Source organism: Pithys albifrons, chromosome 7, assembly GCF_047495875.1.
Source record: "Pithys albifrons albifrons isolate INPA30051 chromosome 7, PitAlb_v1, whole genome shotgun sequence".
NCBI classification, from domain to species: domain Eukaryota; kingdom Metazoa; phylum Chordata; class Aves; order Passeriformes; family Thamnophilidae; genus Pithys; species Pithys albifrons.
The window spans coordinates 41,334,878-41,359,546 of NC_092464.1; the positions used below are offsets into that span (position 1 = coordinate 41,334,878).

General features: G+C 38.3%; 1 protein-coding gene across 4 annotated transcripts in view; it reads left to right on the forward strand.

The window, feature by feature from the left end:
* RBMS3 (RNA binding motif single stranded interacting protein 3) overlaps positions 1-24,669 on the forward strand; it is a 708,641-nt gene that overhangs the window by 630,217 nt on the left and 53,755 nt on the right. For all 4 annotated transcript variants that reach the window (XM_071561125.1, XM_071561126.1, XM_071561127.1 and 1 more), the window contains 2 exons: positions 6,144-6,240; positions 8,779-8,829. In XM_071561125.1, the coding sequence (XP_071417226.1) occupies positions 6,144-6,240; positions 8,779-8,829 (148 nt within the window). The remainder of the gene's footprint in view (positions 1-6,143; positions 6,241-8,778; positions 8,830-24,669) is intronic.

Genomic DNA, 24,669 nt, shown 5'->3' on the forward strand with positions numbered 1-24,669 from the left:
ACTGGTTCATAATCCACCAACGTTCCATGCAGACACCTGGCTTTTATTTCAAATAAATTCCTGCATGTCAGTTATGTGGATGTTTTGGAAACTGTAATTTGAATGTTCCTTTGAAACTAATATTATTTTAACTCAAGAATAATTTTTTGAAGTTATGAAAATTATCTCAGTATCAGACATTATTTGTATCAGAGTACCAATAGTGTTCAGGTGGTCAGGCTGCTCAGATGGTTTGGTCACTCAGTTGTTTGAACTTGCTGTCACTGAGCATTGGCAAAAGAAATTGTACCCAATGCTCTGCTATGTTTTATTCTTTCACTTGTAAAGCAAGAAATAAACTACAGTACCAGATATCTCTCTAAGAGTGACAATTAATTACTGCTTTGACATATTTCTTCTTTCTAGACTGTCAAAATATTTTCAGTTTCATTAGGACTAAACCATCATTCAAAATGTTCTTGTGGTGAGATCTTGATTGTATGCAGTATCATGAGGAGAAGCTCTTACTATGCAGAAAAATCAATTTGTCCATCAAAACTTATGCAATTGTTTTTCTATCCTTTGGTTGTGTCTTTAAAATGCTGTAACCTAAGGATCATCAGGACCCTTTGGTTACACTGAATTTTTTTATCTGCCCAGGCATTCACATAGTAGTCTCTACATCTCCTGGAGTTTTAATTTTTTACTATTTCATTAGCCTCTTTATTTGTGAGTACAATAGAAATCTTGCTCATGGAGTTAATTTGAGTTAAGTCCAGGAGCACATTGATGTTTTTTGTTTGTGAAATCTGTAAATATTGCTCACTGACATAAGACATAGGCAGGTTGTGCCATGGTACAAGAGACTTAAAGGCTCCTAAGCACATCAGTAATCAGTATAGGGTCTTTAGGCCAACACCCTGATATTCCTCATGGTGAGGACAGTCTGGAAGTGACCACAAAGCTGCTGCTTACAGCCCACCTGTGTTGGTGTTTGTGTCCACACCCACCCTGTACATAAGATGATGCATAATACTTTGGCAGTGGGTCAAGCTGTAAGGTTTGCATGGAGCAATGTTACTCAAGGATCTGTAAAATGAAGACCACTCCCTTGTAGCAGGCCTGGTCTAAGCACCAGTCAGGTGGGGCAAGTGTTGGCCTGCTGTGATCATCATGAGGTGCTCAGACCTGTGGGTGCCCACCAGCGTGGAGCTGAGTGAACTGAGGCTGGGGATGGGAAATGTAACAGATAATGAAATCAAGGTGATGATTCGGAAGAGTTATGAATTGCCAATAAAACTTAAGAATGAAGATTAACTGCACATGCTGACATCTACTTTATGGTTCTTTATTGGATTGATAGATGCATTTTGATGCATGTAAATTGTGAAGTCCACACAGGATTATATGGAGGATGGAGGTCTACTAAAGAGACCTATCACAGCAGGTGTCCTAAGGTGGTATTTAAAATTTGCAGTTCCTTAAGAGGTCTGGATTATATTTGGGTTTGAGTTGGGTAATAACCAAACCCCAGGGAATAATCTGGACTCATTTCTAAATGAAAAGTTAGACCCGCATTGTTCATGCTGTAGTGCCATCTCTTTTATTAGCATATAACTGCATATTTGCCTTGAAAATCTATAGCAGAAATAAAACAAAGGAGAGTGTGAGAGAGGATTTCACTAAAAATAACTAAGATTTTTTTTCCCCCACTAAGAAATAGATCATTTTCTTCAGAGTCTATTACATTGTAAAGCTTGATTCTCCATTTCATTATATTGTTTTTATGCCCATGTAGCTCTGTTTAAGCATCCAGTGGAGTTACATCAGCATAAAACTGGTATAATGGAGTGGAGAATCCAGGCTGTAGTGTACCATAGCATTGCAGTATGAGTTACTGTAGCTATGGTAAGCATACACTTCAGGAGATAAGCTCTTTTCACCTGGCAATCTTTCTCTGCTTTTTTGTTTTGTTTTATAGTCAGACTTTTCTGAATTGCATTTATAAAGGTACTCAGGTTTTATTTTGGGGAGTAGTGTGCCTGTTGTAATATGCTATTTATTTTTCAATTTGTGATGTTAACATTGTTTTAGTAGTTTTATGTGCTCATACTAAGAACAAGATAGAGCTCTTGTACATGCACTATTAGGATGTTGATTTAAAATGTTCCAGAGGCTGGAGTTTTCCTGGCCATTTGTCTAAGATTGCCATGTACTGTAACAGTTTAATATCTGATATCTGAAGGACTATATTGTGCATTTGCTGGCCAATGGGCTCAATATTCAGATAGGTCTTTTCCAACTCAAACATCTGACTGTGTGGCTTATTCCAATAGAAAATTGCTGCCTTGATATTGCTTGGTAATACTCTTACATTATGTGAGCCCCAGGATACTATTTATGAATCTAACTTTTTCAGTACTGCCCGCGGGCATGAGGCATGAGCAAATGGTGTTTATTGCAGTGCAAATAGGATCTTGCTCTTGTGCAGTTTCTGTGTGGAAGCTTGCACATTCCCCCATAGAATGGGAACCATATGGATTTTTTTTCCTACTTTTTGGCAGAGAAATAGCAACCAGACACTGCAGATAATGCAGTCCCCAAATGTGAAGGGAGGGTTGATATGCAGGGGAATATGTGCTTTGTCTGTTAAGCAACAGAAACTTGCTGTTAAAGCGCTGCCTCTGTGTGTCTGATGATGTGCTGGAAACATGGTTCTTTTTAACATCTCTTAAAAATGTTTTCTTTTGAGCCTTTTATAAGCCCCTCTAAAGGAGCATCGAGGAGCATCTTTCTGCCTCCTAGTGATGAGTTGCCTCTGTGCTTATGGAATCTGGGCATGCTGAAAAAAGTCTATTTTTAATAGAAGAGCAATGTCCATTTTGCCTTGCCCTTGCCACCTGCACGCTTGTGCTTCTCACATTGCAATTGCAGCTGAGGAGCAGGGTCATTGCCTTGTACCTACAAAAAGCCCACGGACCAATGTGAGGATGCAAACTGCATTTGCAGAAAGTGCAGCTGATCCTTTTGGAGAGCTCTCCTTAGAGCTCACAGGTCAACTACCACAAAGCATACCATTCAAAACTCTGTACTAGATACTGTGCATTTTAATGCCAGGAAACTTGGAGACATAATTTATTATACCTAAAATGAGTCAAAGCCAGTATAACTCATATCTCTTTCCACTCCTCTTTCTGATGTAGATATCCTGATGATGAAGAACTCTGTATTCCCTTGAATGAATTTACAACATGCATCTTCCACCTCATTTAACCTCTCCCTGAGCCTAAAGAAAAAAGAAAAGACAAAGCCTAAGACTGAATATAGCAAGATCAGCAGCTGTAGATACTGTTGGCATGCTGTAGGGTTTACACCAGAACAGGCTACTCTTGCATTTTTGTTCACCCTGTGTTTTATTAGATCGCCAGTATGCCACTTATTCCAATTACATGTTAGGACATTAGCCTATTTGTATGTAAAGGGAATTTAAGGGAATGCCTCTGTGTCCCATGGTGAGGGTGTCCCATGGGCCCTGTCATGGCAGTGTGTGGCTCCAGACCTGTGGTAGGTTGAGCATCCCATACCTGAGGGTGGCTCCACTTGGGTCTGTCAACAGCAAAGACACCCTTATCCTTGCCATACCACTGTACTTCACATGTGGTAGAGGTATCCACTTAGATCCCTTTGGCTACAAGGGACACTGTGGAAAGAAGACAAGTTCTTTTCTCTTAGTTTAAGATTCCTTCTTGCAAAATATTTGCCCTACAGCCTGTCACAGTGATTCAAATTGTTAAACTTGATTTATTATCATTATTATTAAAATTAAAATATATGAACTTAATTTTCTCATATTGTTCTTTGCAGAATCAGAATTTTTTTCCCTTTCTCTTTCTTGATGCCCTGGTGCACTAATTTTCACAACATTGCTGAGTGTCCTGATAGGATGTTTTATTTGATGCTTATTTGAGAGCATTCCAAATGATGACAGATAAATGGTATTGGCAGGGATGTTGGAAGGGCTGTATTTTTCACATTACCATAGTGTATACTCTACAAGCTTATGTACTATTCAGATAATTGCATCTCTAAGCTGAAACTGAAATGGAGAGCTGTCTGTCAAGTTCTTGGCTTAGCACACATTTTCTGTAAATTTGTTGGGTTTTTCTGGGATTTATTGCAGAATTTATTCTAAAGAGTCAGCACTACTTCCAAATGGAAAGTCGTTTCTTCCCTATACTTGTCTTTGTCCAAGCAGTTCATATTTTGTATGGGTATGAACTCAGCATCAGTGCTAAACTGATGAATGGAATGAAAACAGAATTTTAAAAAGTGTGGAGTTTTCTCAAAAAAGGCTTTGGGTTTTATTATCTTTTTGTTTAAGAGGTTTATAGGTATTTCTATACATTATATATTTTATCCACAGAGTAAATTCTGTCAGTGTGCCATTGACTGTTTTCATTTGCTGCAGACAGCATTTCTTATTTCATCCACTTAGCAACAGCATAGCCCAAGTGATTTCTGGTTAACACTGACCTGGGAGAAGACCCCTGTAAAGGACTTCAATAACATGCATCACACTAATGCCATAGATGAACCTGGCTAGTGGCGTGAAAATCCTTTCTCCCCCAGTGTTGTGTGAACTTAATATTTGATATAAGCAGTTGGATACAAATGCCTCTAAGTTCTCATAATAGGATATATATAAAATCAGGCAAAGGCACAGTTTTAAAATAGTCTCTGTGCAAGCATTGTAAAGGCAGATAAATGGTCCTAAAATAGCATTATATTTCTATTAAACAAAAAATCACTCAGACGCCACCTGCTGCTTTTGGCATTTTAAAATCTGATTTGGAATAGAGAGAACAAATGATTGCTTCTCTGTCTCCCTCTCCCCTCTTAACTTCGAATGTTTCCACCCAACCTTCAAAGAGAGCAGCCTGTTTTTCCAAGGGTATTGGTTGAAGTTAGTGGTTATTTAAGCCTACATCCAGAATGAATGCATTCAGTCTGAACTAGACTGATTAGTACTAAATCTGTAATGCCAGGCTGATCAGGAAATAGAGCGCTTGTTAAAACACCAGTAATGATTTTTTTTTTGTTTTGTTTTGTTGCATAGCACTCATGGAAAGCTACTGTTGATTGTCTCAGAGTGAGAAGGGAAAAAATACAGGAAGAAAGGGAATGCAATCCACTTCTCTGTGCAGAATCTTCTATTACACCTTGTTGTATGTTATATGAGAAGGATCTGTGTGAGGTTTAAATCAGACAAGATTTAAACCTCATGAGTGTTTCTCTCCAAGGCCAAAATACCAGCTTTTTGAGAACTGTAAGACCACAAACATTTTTTTTAATGGTTTTATTGTTCTGGCTTGCAGTTAAAAGTGGAAAAAGGGCAAATGCAAAAATCTTTACAAGCACACAGATATGAAGTACTTACACAGTCCAGCAATAGTGATATTTTTGAAGTTATAATTTTATCAATAATCATTAACCCACAGGGAAGGAGAAAGAATATAACATTTATTGCCATCAAGGAAGAGATAGTGCAACTTCTGTTCATAGTATGCATCAGTGGAAATAAAACCAACTAAATTTCAGATTTTCAGTACTGCCTGGGGCATTTAGCCTCATAATTCCTCATACATTTCACCAGAAGAAGGGCTTTTTTCTCTCTGCCTAGATGAATATGAAAATTTCAGCCAGAGTTTTTGTAGCCACCCCTTAATAAAATAACTCAGGCATGTATGTAGGATGTGTTTTTCTCAGCACTGAAGCATTAAGATCTGAAAAGAAAACAGTACAGCATGTAAAAATGAAACCAGTAATATTGTCTTCAATATCATGTAAGAAATTTCCTTCAATAGCTACCACTCTGGAAAATCAGCTGTCTTTGCATTTCAGATAATTACTTCTTGTATCATGAAATTCTATATTTGTGCTAGTTGAAGTGAAAAAAAAATATGCTTTCTGTAAATATTCTTCCTCCTTTCCATTTTCAAGTTCTGCTCAGTGGAGCCATCACATCTTCTTTATTGTGGTTTTGGAAATAGCTGGACATAATTACCTGTGTAGACTCTTTTTGTCTTTGCCTGAGAGGCAGTGAATTAGTCAGAGCCTAAGCAGTCAAAAGGTTCAAAAAGTCTCTCTTCTGTTCTTTGTTTCAGATTTTATTCCTCACCATACAGTATTCCAACAAACCGCATGATTCCACAGACATCAATCACGCCTTTCATTGCTGCTTCCCCTGTCTCTACATATCAGGTACGTCAGAGCTACTCTTGCCTACTGTGTTGCCCAGTTAATGGTGTTTGGATGTGGATGGAGGCAGAGTGTATACCATCCAAAATTATGTGGGTGCTTCCACTCTTGAATCACACTTTAAACAGAGGGCTTTCTAGTAATATTCAGGTATCATTTGGTATTGAGTTCTAAGTGTTTCCTTCATTCTTTATAGTAGTAATGAAAATCACTGTAATATTTTATTTCAATCAGCTTCTCTAGTAAACAACATTTTGCTTAATTTTTGATTGACAACACCAGAAGCTTATCATTCTTACTGAAATGTTTTCTCATTTTGGCTCCACTTCATTAGCCAAAATTCTTTGAACTGTGTTTTTTTTATAATTTATGTTGACTCTATTGTATTTTGACTTTTTGACAGCTGTATTTGCTCCAGTAACAGCATCCTTTAAAAGTGCTCAATTTTTCCCAATAATCCCTGACCAAAAAAAATGACTTGAGGATAACTGCCTTTACATCATTCTTTAGTCTGCTACACACCTTGCCATTCAGAATTTCTCTTTTCAACATATCCCTCACAGATTTCCACTGGGAAATTATTGTCATGCTTTGGCTTTCTGAGGTGGAAGTCCAAACCAGGTTGTATAGTTTTATTATTAGCCATTCTCTGGAAACGTATCAATTCACAAAAGCTGGTCATTGGCTGCATCTTTTCCAATTTTAGTTATTTCTCTCCTATGGCATCAATTCTCTTCCAGTCCTGAGTCTTACCTGAAATAAACTATCCAAACTTGCAAAGCTGCAGGATGGGTTGTTCTTAATGTTTGAGTTGGTTTGTTGAGGGTGGGAGTTTTGAGATGGGATGGTAACGCTTACAGACAATTCTGGGAAGTTACTGTGCTTCAAAGGTACATGATTTTTCTCATTTTCTTTGACTTTTGTGTTACTTTATTTTAGATGGCTATGTAACAATTGCCAAACAAAAGGGTTTTTGATGGTTTAAATTCAGTAAATTTCAGTAAATGGTAATACCAAAGTGTCAGTGCCAGAGACATATAAGTGCAGCTCACATGCACTTTTCTTGGTAGCAAAGCTGGCTTAAGAGCCATACTTCCTCTCTCTTTTCAGGTAACTGAATTCAGGCCACCCAGCCACTTCTGCCCATCACTGCTCCAGAGTTCACATTTGCTCCCTTTTCCCATTCTGGTTTGAACCATTGCATCCAGTTCTGTTTGATGCATTTGCACCAAAACCATTCATTTTTGGTTTTTAGTCCATATCATTTTCCTTATGTAGTTTGCACTGTAAGCCTAAACACATTTGTCCTGGCACAGGGAAGGAACTGGAAGGGTGCAAGAGTGGCATCAATGGGCAGAAAGCTGTAACAGCTCCAGTGTACTTTAACTCATGGGGATTCCCAACACAAAATGTTGTAGTAGAGGTCTGTTTGCATCACCATGTGCTGGCTTTGGTTCTAAAGATGTTTTGCAGAACTTGCTTTTCAAAAAAAAAAAAAACACTTTGATAAATGTATACAAATGTTGAAGCACACAATTATAGAATTAATACTCACCTCTTTTTAATGAACAAAATCATAGAGCATCTGGAGAACTGCGACCTTGTACATGCCCCTCTCTGTGAGCTCAGGGATAGCAAGTCGGGCACCCACTGACAGCTGTAGTACAGCTACATTTTTTATCTACTCATTGTGTGTTGTGGTGCCCAGACTGATGCAAAAGAAAACTAAAATACACAATTCATAGAGCTGAGTCTGAGTTATTGATAACTTGTGGGCCATTCACATGTAGCACAAGAGGGAGTTATGGCTCAGAGATGCCACCTCAAATATGCAAACACTCTGTAATGTGTTTAATTGTTAATAAAATTGTTATATTCTTGAAATCTGTTATATGTCAATTGTAAAACAGGACAAAAAAGAAGGACTTTGGTGAGCTATAGGGAGTTCTGGTGGAAATAGACACCGAGATGCCCAAGCTAAGAATAATCCTGGAGAGGCAGAGACTTCTTAAGCCAGCTTTGCCATGAGAGTTTTCAATTAGAATGAGTTTCAAAACCTCTGAATTCTGCAGTCCTTTACCAATAACAGAATAAGTCGTTCTGAGATCTCTGGAAGTGTTATACCTCTAAAAGTTCATGCAGATACTTTTGAAAATAAACTTTGAAGACTTCATGTCTCCTGCACTGTCGGTTGGATGATGTGTTCATGATTATATTGATGAATGAAAGCAAATAATGCAAATGAAAAAATACAGGACAACATGGATTGTTGAAGACTGCTTTGTGAGATAAAATGGTGCGGATCGTGGAAGTGATGCAATCACTCAGACTTTTGACTTTGGTAGAAAACATTACGTAATTTGAAAGATTTCTTCTTTGTCAATAACTTAATGAAGTATTAATTAGTTTTGTGTTGAGTTACATGGCTTAAGTCTTTTGTCAAGATTAGCACCATAGTTGTAATAGAGAGAATATTTTCAAGTAAATCTCTGAGTGAAGTTTTCAACTTTTCTGTGCTAATTAAAAGTATTTGATATGCAGGTCCAGAGTACTTCATGGATGCCTCATCCGCCATATGTTATGCAACCAACAGTAAGTGGATACTTGGTTATATCCAGCTAAAAGTGCTTACATTGTAGCTTCACTCTGCTTGTCCAGCCGTATTAAAGTCCTGGGTCATGTAAGAGCAGCCAGCTGCTCCCTATGACAAGAGCCCTCCGCTGAAAAGGTTCTGTTGCTTTAAGGAGCTCTAGTTGATTTAGTGGAAAGGGGAGGATGGGTAATATGTTAGCTAATTGCACAGATTGTAAGAGAGGAAGGAGTTCTAAAGTGTTGCTTCTGAAGCTCTGCTTTGTGGTCTGCATTCCTGTACACTTTGATTTGCCAGGATTAAGACATTACCCTTCCCTTATATGCTTATCCATCAAAAAAGTCCTTTGTAGTTTTATATAAAGGGTCCTCAGTGCCTCACTTATGCATTTTAACATAGTGGAAAAGGGTGAAGCACAACTTTCTTAGACAGTCTCTACCGAATCTGAATCTGCATTATGATTTGAACAGTCAACTTTCTTTTTTTTTTTTCTCCCTGAGTATATTGTTTCTCTTTCAATTTATAGCTACTACTTAAAGCTGCATTGCACTTCTAACCAACATTCATTAGAATTAGTGCAGCTGATTTTTTGTTTACCTCTCAGAAGAGTTTGGATGCCCTTTGTCTAAATATTAACAATTTACTAGAAGCAAACACGACTATATACACATCCACTGCACACACATCACTTTAGCTCTGTTTCCTATCTTTGATCAGTTGCTCAGGTATGGATCCACTTAAGAGTGTCATTAATCGAAATTTAAATGTATGATCCACATAAGCATCAATACATTCATTTATACAAGGAGAATGAAATTAAAATGAAAGTCTATAGTTCAGGATTGTTTGTTATCCACATTTGTGTTCAAATATTTGACAATAGAGTAACTTCTGGTAAGAGTTAGCTGTACAGCAACATGGATATACATCTGTTTAGTAGCACAGAACTCTCTATTGCATCATCCCAATTTGAAGCCCTCTTCCACATCCCTGAAGTCCTTGGAGGCCGGTTCTTCAGGATTTTTCTCACCAGGCACTGATCATAACATGAGACTGACTGTCTCCAGGATGCCCAATTCCTACCTCTGCAATGTTGCACCTTTCTGCTGACCTTAGGGGAGTTTTCATCTCAATGAAGTAAACCTGCTGCTTGTTCATTTAGAGAGACAAACTGTATTGAACAAATTCACAGTTACAAATAAATCCTGCATTCTAATATTTGGATTTAATTGCAGGCCACAATAAGTCTTAGCTATGTGTATATGATGAGTTATTAGACTTGCGGAAGCCTTTCTAAAAGGAAAAGTGAAGTACTTTACCAATCCCAGTTTTTATGTATGTGTGTTTGTGTTTTATTTGACAATGTTCACCAAAGCATTTTTCTGCAGTACTTGAAGAGTCATTTTGGTGGTGGTGTTGGTTGTATTTACCCTTTGCTTAGGATGTAAAAAGAAAACTATCTTTTATACTGAGTGGCACCCTTAATATGCCAAGTTAAATTTGTGTTTATTGTCAGCCACGGAGTTGTGTCAAAAAAGAGATGTGTGTTTCTAGGGGGAAAAGCAGAGGGACAGTGGACACATGGTGTAACATTTCAGTTCCAGTGTTGCTGGTATTGTGAGTTACTCCCATGTGTTTTCTGTAACAGTCCTCATCTCTTCACCGAAAGATTTTTCCCTTGTGTCTCCTAAGACTATGTTCTTAAGTAAGTGGGCATGAGGCATTTAGTACTGAAAGAGTATAAAAGCAAAAAGGCAGACCTGCCATTCCCCAGGTTTCATTCAGAGATGAATTCTTTATTAGAAATGTCTGAAAAGTTGTCAGAGTATTACCACACGGAGGACTCAAGAGGCTTCAGAATTAATGTTCTGTTTTGAAAGAAAATAAAGAATCTTTATCCATTTTAAGCTCACTGCAGTTTCATGCCTAACTGTAGATTCTATTCTAGGTACCTCTATAGCTTAAAAAATGAAGAAAATATTACAATAAAGTTGGGGGAATTTAAGATGTGAGTTTTGATAACTCCATGAGCTGATGAAACTGGGAATTTTCTAATTTGGTCACCTTTTTTTTTCCTTCTTGCAACTTAGTTTTCCATGTTATTATCTAAATAGCCACCACTTCACTTCATAATATTTTATGAGATGATTGATTGTGGCATGTGATGTCCCCCTGGAAACCACTGCAAATATTGCATTTCCCCTTCCCCAGGAAGGAGAACATTTTGTTAAGCCTCTATTATTCTTTGTGAGTAGAGATGAACTCATACAGAAAGCACAGTTTGCATTCCTCAAACACTGGTGGTTAATTCTTTGTTTTGATTATAAGGATCCACTAAATCATGTTACTAGATGATTAGCTTTTAATTTCCAACAAAATGTCCTACTTGATATTTATGTATAATTTAACCTCACATAGTGTCCCTCATGACAAAAAACCAGGAAGGACCATGCTGTAGAGGAGACAAAGGAGGTTTATCCTTCAGCATCCTGAACTCAAACAGGGCAGTCTTCTCACAGACTGGCAAGCTTGCCCACTGGAGGGAAGAGCTGTGCCACTTCTCTGTCTTCCCACCCACCTCCCCACACAGCAAATACCAAGCCCTTTCTTCAGTGATATCCCTGCAATAGGAAGGCCTGCCAGACACATTACTCCTTGATATATCAGTTTTAGCCATGCTTTCCTGATGTGTGTGTCTGTGCATTCTGTATCCATTTACTTGGTGGATTAAAAGACCCAAACCACTATTATATCTCTAATTCCTTCTGTAGCCTTTTAACTACAACCACATAAAACTTAACAAACAAAAATGGCATATATATTAACTGGGAAATATTTGTGTATTTTGCTTTCCATTCCCCAGCCTTGTTTTCCTTCTTACTTTTGTGATCCCTTAAAAACAAATAACAACCAAAATGACATTCTCTAAGAAAATAACGGTCAGAAAATGTTTGTCCTAATGCAAGAAAGTCAGATGGACAGCCAAGGACTCTGCAGGTATAGAAATGATATTGTACATTGATTGTAATGAGCAACTGCAAATAGAGTTTAAAAGGGTTTTGGTTTTTGTTATTGGTGATTTTTGCTGATCTTGTGCCAAGAGCCATGGAAAAATAATATCAAATAGGTTGAGGTAGTATTGCTATTTCTGAATAACTAGTATTAAATATAAACTTCTGCTGGCATAGTAGTGTCACATGTGAAAACTTCTCACACCTTTGTGTTTGCACAACCTTCAGATTTTGGAAAACAGGATTCCTGAATCATGTGGACATGATGAAAAATGTACCTTGAAGCTCGCGTGTGACTCAGACACTTCTGAAACATGTACCCTTTTTAAACTGAACCTTCACCATTTTTCCCCTATTGACTGTACTGTGTCCAAGAAAGAATAACTAAGCTTTGCAAGTTTTGTTGCTCACTCCTTAGCTGTAATGGAAGACAAGCTCTGAAAGAGCTATAGCAGTGTGGGTTTGAATTAAAATTGGCATAACATACAATGCACTGATGGTAGTCTGGGCTCCATTTAGTTAACTAGAGCTTTGAAAGTACAGTGCTCGCTCTTCCCTACTTGAAACAAGTCTTGTATTTCATTATTGCCTCAGGATAAGGATAGATAAATAGCAATGACAGAGTCAAAACATAAATAGGATAAGAGTTATTCTGGGGATTATAACATTTGCCATATTATTGTGTTTTTCCTGTAGTCCCTGAAGGCTATCTGACAGTTCAGGGGATACTCTAAAAGAACTTGTTTATAGTACATTCACATATAGACAATCTCATTTTTACTAACAAACACATTTGAGTAAAATATTGTTATTGAAATATGTATTATAAAAAATACATGTACTCTTCCTCTTTAAAGGCAACTTTTTTTAGTGAACGAACAGAAGTGTCTTACCCTAATACTCAACGTACACATTGGTTTTACACTTAACCTCTTTTATTTGCAAGTAAATCTGTGTGACCGTAAGTAATCACTGGGTATGCACAGATAGATGTTCTTGTCAGTCTGGAATAGTTTCTACACAATAGCTGGAGGAGTATGCCAGTGGCAACATGAAGGGTGCAAGCAGAGTAGCATATGGAAAAAGCTATCATTGATAATGATAAAGTGTTTTGGGAAGAACTTCTCTTTTGGACATTTCTCAAGCCCTTACAGCCCTTTTAGAAAGGTCAATGTCTTAAAAAACACCCTTATTATTTTGGTTTTTCTCTTCCTTCCTGTGGCCCATGACTGAATGTAATCTGTCTTTAAAAGCAACAACAAAAACATTTCTTATTTCATATGCAGTGTAAAACCCCTACTTTGGTGAGAAGCGAGGCTGAGTAAGGACTCCAAATTCATGCCTTTTGATTGTTGTGCATGAATGTAGCATAAAAGGTACAAATTGTTCAACTGAAATGTATCAGTTTTCATTTTCTTACTAGCAACTCTGCTGTTTTGGATAATACCCAAAATACCACAGCAGTTTCAGTGTTTTGATTTCCACACTCTCGAACAAAGAAGTTACTTGTGCTCCAATCCTCATCCCTCTCCCATGAGAGCTTTCTCTACCTCACATTTATTGCTCTACCTTTTTAGTAAACAGAGCCAGGAGTCAATCTGGAGTTTGCCTGTTTGAATGTAAGGAAATAAAGGATGTCCTCTGCAGACAGTTGAGTCGTGCCTCCAAGATGAAATGTGAGAATTTGGCTAGCTGGTATGAAAAATAAACAGGAAATAATCCTTAGAAACTGGAATCTCCAGCTAGTCTTTTAACTTTTAGCTGTGTGTTTTAAGAGATCCTTTGAACGTGAACTTACTTGAACTTCTAAGGCTAAAGTGTTTAGAGGTTGAAATAACTAACCAAATACCACTGCCAAAGTTCTGCTGAACAATTTTAATTCCAGTGTTTCCCGAGGCAGAAAAGCGAGGACTGCCAATTCTGTAATTGATAATCAAGGCAGTAATTGGCAGTGTTCCTTTGGGGCAGGCAGGCTCACATGAGGTCAGTTCTGCCTCCCTCTCACCCACAATCCACTGTATATACATGTTGCCTCTGTACAAAATTAGTAGTTTCAGACTCTGCTCACCTTCTTTAGTGCCAGTTGGTGTTGTGTTGAGGGGACTACCCAGGGCAGAAAAGCAGTGCCCAAGATCAACCAACTTAGGCTTCTGAAAAAAAAAAAATATGTAAACCATTCACCCAAGTTACATCTCCTACTCAAGTGTAGCAGTTTGTACATTTGATTATACAGTACTCCTGGAATCATATCAAGATATTGCTGCCGTCACCCAAATTCTTATGAATGCCAGAAAAAGATCTATTTATGTTAGATTTCCAACCTTTCTTGACACTTTACTAGAGCCCCCTAGTGAAAATGAGCATGTTTTGTGATGGCAGCAAGACATACCACATATGGATTCACTTAGAAAACATGGATGGGAGAACCACAAATGTTTCCAGTAGGCAAGCCTGTGCATTTGAGGAACTTGTGCTGTGCTGTTTTATCCTAAAAAAACTTAAGAGCTCTAGTAAAATTTTCTTTCAAACATTCTACAGATAGTGTGAACACTAAATGGATAAAACATCAGTCGAAGATTTTTGTTTAAAGACATTTACAATCGTGGAAAAAACATACATCTGTTTTTCATAAAAATCTATAAACATAAATGGAAAAGATATTTGGAAAAGAAGGTGTCTGACACTAAATTTGAAAGGTACTCCAGAGACTCTGAAGTCAGGAAATTCTGGTTGAGGTTATAGAATATTGATTTTTTTTTCACAGAAAAGATGCAACCTTACCCATCAACCTTCATTGTCAAGAAAAATCCTGACACAACAGCTGTTTAAAAGCAGTTTTATCAAAAGGGACTATTTTTTTAAAGAGAGTTATTAATCAATAGACATTAGAGTGCCTTCTGTGGAAGAATGTACTGCATTTAAAAAAAAATCAATCTCTAATTTTGTACAAAGCCTGCATTCTGCTTTAACTTTTCCAACTCCATGTACCTTACCTAAGAATATTACTAATACTTGATTATATATAACATATTTAGCTTCTCTGGTTTCATGCAGATTTGCATTTATGTCAAGTTTTAATTTTGCACGAAGTCAAAACCTTAACACAAACTGTACAATTCATGTCATGTTTGCCATTTTGAGCAAAATCTCCTCATTTGTTGAGCACTGGTCAGGTTAGGAATTGTCATGGCAGTAAATTAATAAGTAGGCAGAATGTGATAGGATCAGGAGATTGATGGACTGCATAAGCACATGGTATTAATTATAAGCCAAGAGTTAGTTTAATGAATGTTTAGTAAGTAATGGGCTCAGCAGAGAGGTGAATTAGGTAAGCATGTGATTTGTCAGATGACTTCTCAGTTTAGCTCACCATCAAATACTTTACCCTGTGTATTGCAGAGGTTCTGCATGAGTATGTGTGCTGTGAACATGCTGAGGCAGGTGACAAGTATATTACAGCCCTCTCAAACTTCCCCTCATTGTGGACCTTCTCTCATTTTTTGCCTAGTATTGTCCATTGTCTTGCAGTTGATGCTAATGTTATCCATCTCATGCAGGGACCACTCTGCTGTCCTGGCTTAAGCAAATCAGCTGATTTGCATGTAGTAAGTGGCGCACAAGCCTGCTTGTGACAAATTTTCAGCATGCAAATTCTGTGATGGTGGAAGAGAAAGGCAAAAATTGTCATCTGCCACAAGCAGCACAAAGCTTTGAACACGCTCTGTAGTCTGGGAGCACAGAGGTTTCATGCTCATTGGTGAAAAGGCTGGGAATGATCTGTGAGTGCCTTTCCCATGATGGAGATGTGGTTCTCATTTCCATAGTGCAGTTAAGAATACAGGATGTTACTGCAGGACAGTTCTCCAGGAAAAAGGGACCTGGATCTCCTTTCTGCTTCCCAAAGCCTGTCCCTGTGCTGCAGAAAATCAGCATTTCCATTGCAGATTTACCATTGGCAGTTTCAGAGAAGAACACATCCCTGTGAACCCAGAAGAGCATTTTTGAGGAAGAGTTGTAAAACAGGGCAGTGGCAGTGTAACTATGATAGCTCCAAAATAGGAGTTATAAATACTAGCACAACCTGTGAAAGTTGTAAATTCCTGATAGTGGATGATCAAGTCAAGTTTTAGGATTGGCAAGATGTCATTTTATATACAGCTGATTAGAAAGGGAGTTATGTAAAAGTCAAGGTATAATATTGCAAAGTTAATTATTGTATTATTTTTTCAAATATGGTATTCATATGTGGTTTTGTCCCAGAGGTTTCAGTTGATTTAGGAAGGAAATTCCGAATGGAAATCATACAAACTTGTTCAGCTATAAATGTATTTTACAGCTATATTTATCCTTACTGTAGCTCCTTTTTGACCTGAGCCTGCCTTTCCTCACCCTGGTTTCAAAAAATACACATAGGCTTAGAGCACTTAATGACAGATACTTTTTCATCTGCCACTGACCAATTTTTGACCTTGAAGAAAACAATTTCAGGTTTGCCTTTATTTTTTTTTTAATCCCAATCTATTCAAATTATAAAACTGTCATACTGCTAAATACTTTTTTAACAGATGTTTGTGAAAAGTCTGGTGGAACAAGGGCCCATCTTGGCTGGTGTCTCTAAACACATCCTCACAATGATATAATTAGGGTCTAGGGTTTTCATGTTATATATTAAAATAAACCTGTCCTAGCTACAAAGGGAAATATTGGATCTGATTTTTACCATTAAAAATCAAGAGTTAACTTCACTTGAGCAAATTGAATTGCATAGGTGTGAAACAGTGAGAATTAAAAGAGAATCATGCCTGCAGCAATAAGTTGATGAAGGCGACTCTGGCACCTTCTTAATCCTTAGAACAAAAGCACTTCCATAAATTACCATTATGTTATGCAAACTGTATTCAAGGACAAATTTACATAAGTAGGGGAAACTAGCAAATCTATATATTACTTATGATTGCATCATGATTTATCTAGTGAAGGAGTTGTGTAAAAAAATTATAATTATGTACTCTAAGGACTTAGCGGACAGTTTATAAGACTCAAAATTCCTGTATCCGGGAACCATGCTATATAATCCCTTGCAAAACCTGATTAAATAGTTTGATTTTATGCCTCTTGATAATCCTATCAGGAGGTTTCCAAATACCTTTGCTCTGAGGCTTAGCACTGTTTTTAATTTCCAACCTAAAGGTTCTCCTATTCATTTTGCCGCCATCTGTTCTTGGTCAAACATTCTTCTCTACCTGCAGTAACTCTTGTCCCTTCTTGATGTTCACCACATTAATTTATAGACAAGAATTTTACCTGCATTTTCATTTTCTAGGCTGTTAACATCACTGTATTTTTAATAACTTAGGGATTTTACACCTCTGGCTGCAACAATGACCCTTTGTATCTATTCCACTTTGAATTAATTTTTGTGGGACAGCCAATGCTCACAGTTTTCCAACCTTCTGTGCAAATAGCATTAATATTTCCTTCTCTTCTCTGGGACAACTTTGCTGCATTGTGAAATAACATCTTTTTTCCCTTGTGCTCATGGCTGGTATTGCAGTCATCCTGTAATTCACCGACATACCCAGATTTTCTCCTTCTTCCTGATTTCCAGCAGATGCTCCTACATGATAAAGGAAACCACATATTAGCCTAATTGTCTTCATGAATGTGCACCTTGCTCTGTATCATCCAGTCCTTCCTGCATGGTGGTTTGATCTGTCACTTCATTAAATGTGCCTTACAACTTTGCAATTTCCCCAAATCTTATTATTCAAAAGCATTATTAAAAACATTGGATGAGAACAATCCTTATGGAGATTTTAGTGACCCTCCCACTGAAGCACTATGGTTTGTCTTTTCGCACAATCTGTTATCATTTCCTCTTTAGTTAGTCCTTTATCATTCCCAAAGTTTAGTAATTTCTGGTCTAGCACTGCTTGAAATACTTTATTGACCTTCAGAGAGTTTAGATCTGCTGCATATCCTTTGTCTAGAAAATAGGTCATTTTATTTTAAAAAATGAGGTTAGCTAGCTCTGTCTTTGATTTATCTATGTTCTACCTTCATTAATATCCTTTAGTCCTGGCCACTGGACCTGCACTTACATGTGCCAGCTCTGCAATAGAGATGATCCAGTCCTGGTTCCTCATTTCACCTTGAGTTCAGTGATTTCTCTGGGATTTTCATCTCCTTTGGCTGTATTCATTTTTCTGCCAAAATGCTCACTCTCAGAAAGCTGCCTCTCCTGTCTGATGGCTATGTGGGAAATTGAGAGTGTCCTTATCCTGCTGGGGCTACTTCTGACATACATTCAATGTGTTCCCCATTCTCACTGTATGGGGAGCCAAACTCTGGGTTCTCTCCTTGTTTTTTCACTTCTCTATGTAAGAAAACTTTTGGTAAGTGTTTAAATATCATTTGCAAAGTCTCAGATAGGCTTTTAGCAAATCTTACTTCTGGCCTCCAGACGTAGCTTTTTTATGCCCTTTTTTCTCCCTCCCTTCTGTGTTCCTTCCTGATACATTTATTGAGGTGTGTGAGTGTCTGACTAATTAACACCTCCTTGACTGTAACTGCTGAAGCATCTCAATATAATTACTTCTAAATTAGTTTTGCAGAGACAGTGCTAACAGTTTTTTTTTATATCGATGTATAAATGTACAATGTGATTTGATATTAGAAACATTCAAGATATCATAAGTAATAGCTTATTATTGAATGTATTCAAGTCTAACAATATTTGCCATTCATTTTTAACTCTGAAAGATAAAACACTTTCTTTTCAGTTCAAATGCCTTTAGAAAAAATATAATATTGACCTAAGCTTTGCATTAGAGAGACAAATCATGTGTATGTTTCTGAAACTGATTTCAGTCCCACTGAAGTGGGACTGAATTAATTGCTTAATTACAGTTTTTTGGGTTTTAACCTTGTGGCCTTGTTTTACTCTCAAACTGGTGTAAATTAGGAGTAAATCCATTCTAAATCTATGCATTAAACAGTGTTTGCCATAAAGCCTCTTGTTGTGAATCAGTGGTATCTGCAAAACTGTTGAGAGCATGGTTTCAGCCTCTTTCTTACATGATTGAAAAAACAAATAGTGAAATGCAATAGTATAAACACTGAACATTCTTTGACTGTTTCATAGTGGATTGATGAAGAATGAGCTGTGTAACACAGTGATAGATCAACAGAGCCTGAAGAATTTTGAAGGAATGCCAAGTTGTTATTTAGTGAAACCACTACCTTTGGATTACCTGCCAAAGGGAGGCATTTCCAGCAGGGTAGGTTCTCTTATCAAATGGCCTATTGTTAAAAAGAAGGTGGAAATTAGGGGCTGAAATTTCACTTCTTACCACAGTTTAAATGCATTTTGTTATTTCTTGTTGCTGACTACAGCTCCTTGTTAAAGGATGTCTACTTAACAGCCTTTCATATTCTGTCTTTAAAAAACCTCCCAGGTAGCTTATCTAAATGTCACTGCAGGCCTTGCTGCCCAGGTGAGCCTGTCTGTAACATCCATCCCAACCCAGGTGTAGCCTTTCACCACCATGCTTTTCTGAGTTGGCAGTCGAGTGGAAGTTATCTTTTCTCTATGCATCACAAACCACACACAAATCCCAAAGCAGGAAGACAATTGGGTTCCTCATTATCAGATGGCTACTTCTGCCTCCGATAAAACTGTAAACTCATGGAGAAAAAACATGTGCAAAGTCCTCATCTGCAGCTCACTCCAGGATGACTTGGATGATTACTTCAACTCCAAGCTGGGGATCACAGAATTGACACACTGCTACTGCTCTCTGTGGTGGGACAAGAGGGCTGCATGTGGTTCACACAGCCCACAGCCTGCTTTCAAATAGCCTTTGTACTTTTCCAGTACGGCAATCTGTAAATCATTATGCGTCCCCTCTTTGCCCAATCCACACAGGATGTGAGTCTGTGTCAGCTCCCAGCTTGATAGCCTTCCTCTTTAGCACTATCAATGAAAAACTCCTGCTTGCAGCTTTGGAAATTACTGCCTGCCTCTAACCAACACGGTGGGTGTCACCTTCACAGATGTCCCACATGTGACAGGGTTGAGGCTAGAGGCATATTTTCTGTAGGCAGGTAGGGAAAGAAACCTGCCATTATAAAGCTGGTTCACCCACACTGCCGCAGCTGCTCCTGGCTAACCCACAGTACCAGTGGGCCAGTAGAACAAGCAGCATTTCAGGAAAAGCATGATTATATGCATTCCACCACAGACATTTCTTCCTGCTGGCAGGCCATGTCATGTCATTTCTGTGGAAAGGAGAGCATTGCTCTAGATGTACTTATTTTAAATGAGGAGGAAGTGTTTGATGCAATGATAATTTTCTGGTGCTTGTCATAGGTCTTACATCAGGAGAGGAGGGGTTGGACATTTGTCAGGAGTGTTTTGGGTGTTTCTGATAGATAGGCAGATGCAGCACCCCATCTCCCTGAGTTGTGTCTAAAGAAGTAGCAAAGCTTGTATTAGCTCCCTTGCTAACTGCCGCTCCAAGTTCAGCAGGTAAAGCCACTCATCATGACAGCTAAAGCTGTGACAGGCCACATCTTCCACCAGGAACAGCACAGGAATAAGAAGAATTTGAAGGGAGAGAGTTGTGGAATTTCCCTGGTTGCATGCTGCCTTCCACAAATAGTAACACCATGTTCACATCTTCAACCTCCACTTGATACCCAATTTTACAACATTTCAGCCTAAATCTTCACAGATGTTCAACACCTTGGACATGTCAGCTTTACCAGGAGGCGAATAAAGAGACAATTTTAGGTAGTTGGTTAGAGCATGGTGATGGGGGGGAAATGGTCTTTGGAAGGTAGTCTTGGTACTGTTGCTGCTGCCAAGAGAGTGGTCAGGCTCAATGCTCAGATTTGTGTCACACATCAAACCTACCTTCAATCCATGCCAGTGTTCATGGTAAAGACAGGTGTGACTTTCCTGGAGTAGGTCCCAGGACTTCAATACTAGTTTTGTCCTTTCCTTTGTTTTGCCTCCACTTTCCAGGGTGGCAAAGCAGGACTATTTATCCTTGGGTGACAAAGTTCAGGTTTGGCTATAGCACTGAAAAACATTTTGCTGGCCTGCACAGGTGATATGCACATCTTTGAGATTCAGATTTTGTACTCCAGTGGATAGTAACCTCAGATGTTTTCACAGGGGTAATATAAATGGATCAATGTGTGTAACTGCCATCCATTCAGGGAAAGAAAAAAAAATGGAGGTGTTTGTGATGCAAGCAAGGTGAGCTTATTACAAAGGTTCTTTAATAGAGCTTGAGAAGATTTGAGTACCGTAATCTAAGACATTTTTCTCACAAGGGAACTCAGTGTTCAGTTGTGCAAATTTATTTTTCCTAGACTTTTATATGTCATTCAAAGCTTTCAGATAAAAATCAATGACACAGGTCATGACTCAGTGTGGGCTATGGTGATTAGCAGGGTTCTCTTTGTGGTGATATTTGCTTGCCTCCACAATATGAAATGCATTTGAATTCTCTCTGAGCTTCTTTTCATCATTTTGTTCAACAGACAAGTAAAGGGGCAGGTAGAAGCATGCCATGAGTGCTGTTGTGTCAAGTGAAGAATGAGACTGTGTCTTACTCTTTCCTTTCATCTTCTTGGCCAAGCTGGGACAATATGTAGCTGGGTATTATGCGATATTTATTCTTCTCACAGTATGAAAAGCTATATTAATTCTTTTGTGCTCGTAAAATTCTTGTGGATGAATATGAGGGATGGAACTCTTTGAAATGAAGAATTCCAATATCCACTATAAGTCATAGGAGAATCACAGGCATTACTTTTGTATGCTATATGTGCTAATAGTTTCACTCAAATCTGGTGGTTTCACTCAGAGAAGTATTTTCTCTATGACAAAGAACACTATCTATCATTCTGACATGCTCCAAAGTGGAAGCCCAAGACATACAAGCCAAGCAACAGCCAAATCAGCAGAAGGCTAGAATGTGTAACAAAGACTAAAAATCCTAGAAGAGTCATTTTTAACCATAGGTATCACTGGTTAATGAGTTACAGGGAAGTCAGTGCACACTGATGTGGAATTGTTTAGCTTTGCTGTGAGCCAAGTCCATTTTGCTGACATCTGAGCTGGGAACTGCAGAGAATGTCACAAGCTACAGTCAGCTGTTCAGGTCATCTGCATGATCTGCTTAGACCTTGAAGCAGCTGACCCATAGATACACTCAAATAGCAAGTTTATAGCAAATACACCTGATCAGAAGTGAAAAGATGAATCACCATCTCTAAAATATAGGCCAGTTGCCAGCAAGTTTTAAAATTTTTGCTGCGGAGTTAAGGGACTTGGAATGCAACTTCCTAAAAGTGATGAATCAGTTCTGATGACTGCTATAAGGCTACAATTCTCCTGAAGGTTTTAAAAGGCTTCTGAAATGTTTCTGAAATATTCTAGTAATTGGAGTTGTAAAATATTAAAAATCCTGCCAAGCTGTCTAATCAAATACAGCCATAGTTGCTCCTCAAATCTGAAATTAACTACTTGGTTTGACATATTTTGAGCCCTCTTACACAGGTGGATAATTCTAGCTCCACAAGGAGTTTTGGTCACCTAGTTTCTCAGTTCAGTGGATCTGCAATTGAATCATTTCCTCTTAGTGGGTGACTTGACTAAGTGGTTTGAAAGTAATTAGCAAACACAGTAGACCCAATATTGAAGTGTATGATCACATCTTATTGGGAATTACTTATTTCCTGTGGGAAACTGCATTTGACTTCTCAACAAATTCAGAAGGCAACTTGCTCTTTCTTCTAAGGAAGCTATTCAAGGCATGGTTGCACCATCCCAGGTATGTTTTGACTTGTGATGAAGTGTTCCCAGCCGATTTTAAAGGCATTTTCAGAAAGTCTATTCTTTATTACTATTGTATGTTTTATCTGGTCACTTTTAAGAAACCTGTAATTGTCTTCTTACAGACGCAGACTATTTTTTATCCACGAATACATTTTAATCTTGGTGCTCAGCTGTTAATGGGATATGCTTCCACTCCAGAGCAATTCAGATTGATTTTGTTTCTACTTCAGAAATATATTACAGTAGAGCCACAGTATATAAAAGTGCTCAATGTGTTGAGATGAACTAGCCTCATGATATTTGCAGCTTCTAATGGGAGCTCAGTACATTTAGGGAAGCAGTGGTGATTGATTGCCTGGTGCCCAGGCTAACTCATATGGCACTGAGTTAGTCAGAAGCTCTCAGCCCCATCAAAATCACACCTGAAATTGCTCCTGTGCCTCTTAATGTTGACTGGGCAGTTCATATGATAAAATCAATATGTTTTAGAAGAGACTTCCAGAGCTGAGTGAATCTTCCTTCACATCAGTTGCATTCTTTCCAGAAAGGCTTCCTGCCTGGAGTAGTGCAACTCCTCCGCTGGAAATTTTTTTAAAGGATGTTCTCAGGTCTGTTTATTTTTTATGGACTTGAATGCGGTCACTGAGATCCTGTGAGGTAAGAAGAATGGAATGAAAGTGGTCACAGATGACACTTGAGCTATTTCCACAGCTGGATGCACACCCGCCAGAGTAGGCGGTCCTCTGCAGATGAATTAGTTCGTTGAAGTACATGATACAAAACATCTGTTACAATGAGAACAAACAAAAATAATGTGCCTTTGAAGGCTGTGATTTGTTGGGAGCTGCTTGCAAGGGTGCTGAATGAGGCAGTTGTTAGAAACATATTCAGGCTTGCCCTTGTGTGAACTAAAGCAAAACTACACAGTAAAAATACCTAAATTCAATTAAGCAAAAGACCTTCTTTTCCCAAATTTTTTTGTGCTGATTCCTCGTACAGGAATGGGGAGGGAGAGAACCCTTCTGTACCAAATGTTTTTATACCCTAAACCACTTTTAATACAATGGTATAGCTCCAGCTGAGTGGCTGTAAAAACTTAGACGCTACACTAGTATAGTAACTGTTATTCTGTCAGTTGTTCCCTGTGCTGCTTTATTACCAGATGTCTTGAAGTGCAATAGATGTTTTTCATTGTCACTGCCACCTGATGACAAATAAAACCTTCAAAATGCTTTCGCTTGAAGGAGTTGCTCACAGCTCCTAGCCAGAAGTAGACCTTTCACATCACCTTAATGAGCTGAAGCGATCCAAACATTCCCACCTCGTTTTACTCTTATGAGGCACTTATTTTGGCTGCCTTTGATTTTTTTACTCACAGTTGAGTTGATGAGGAAGTAGGAATATTGGATATTTATGGAGTAAATAAATGTGCTGGGTGCATAAAGACTGAAGAAAAATCAATCAAAGCCAGGTGTTTTTCAGTTATTAGAGGGCAGTATTGTTCTAATAGTTTAAAGAAAGTGCAATACTTCTAACATGGTATGTTAGCCATGGTAACGATGATGCAGGTTAGATGCAGGTATGTACCAGAGCACTGGTTCCCTCTTCTTTTTTTTTCCTAAAGTGAACATAATGTCACACAGATTTGATGGATGAGAATCATATCCTATATGCATAATAGGAAAAGGCTGTACAACCACAACATGCTCCCAGAGAGGTTTGCTGTCCAGTCTGTGTGTGCACATTAGGTAGACAATAGTAGTAAAAAAAGGAGTAAATAGATGTCAGTCCTTTAGATCAAACAAGTACCAGGGATATGTGATTTTGGACCTGGAAGTCCTTTTGTTCTTCTGCTGGTGGCCTGCTGTGTCTGCACAAGGCAGCTGCATTTGTTTTAAAGACTCATCATCTGAAACAGGAGCTTCTGTGGGTCTCGTGGGTGTCAGATGGGCCACTGGGAGAGGGCCTATTTCCTGGCT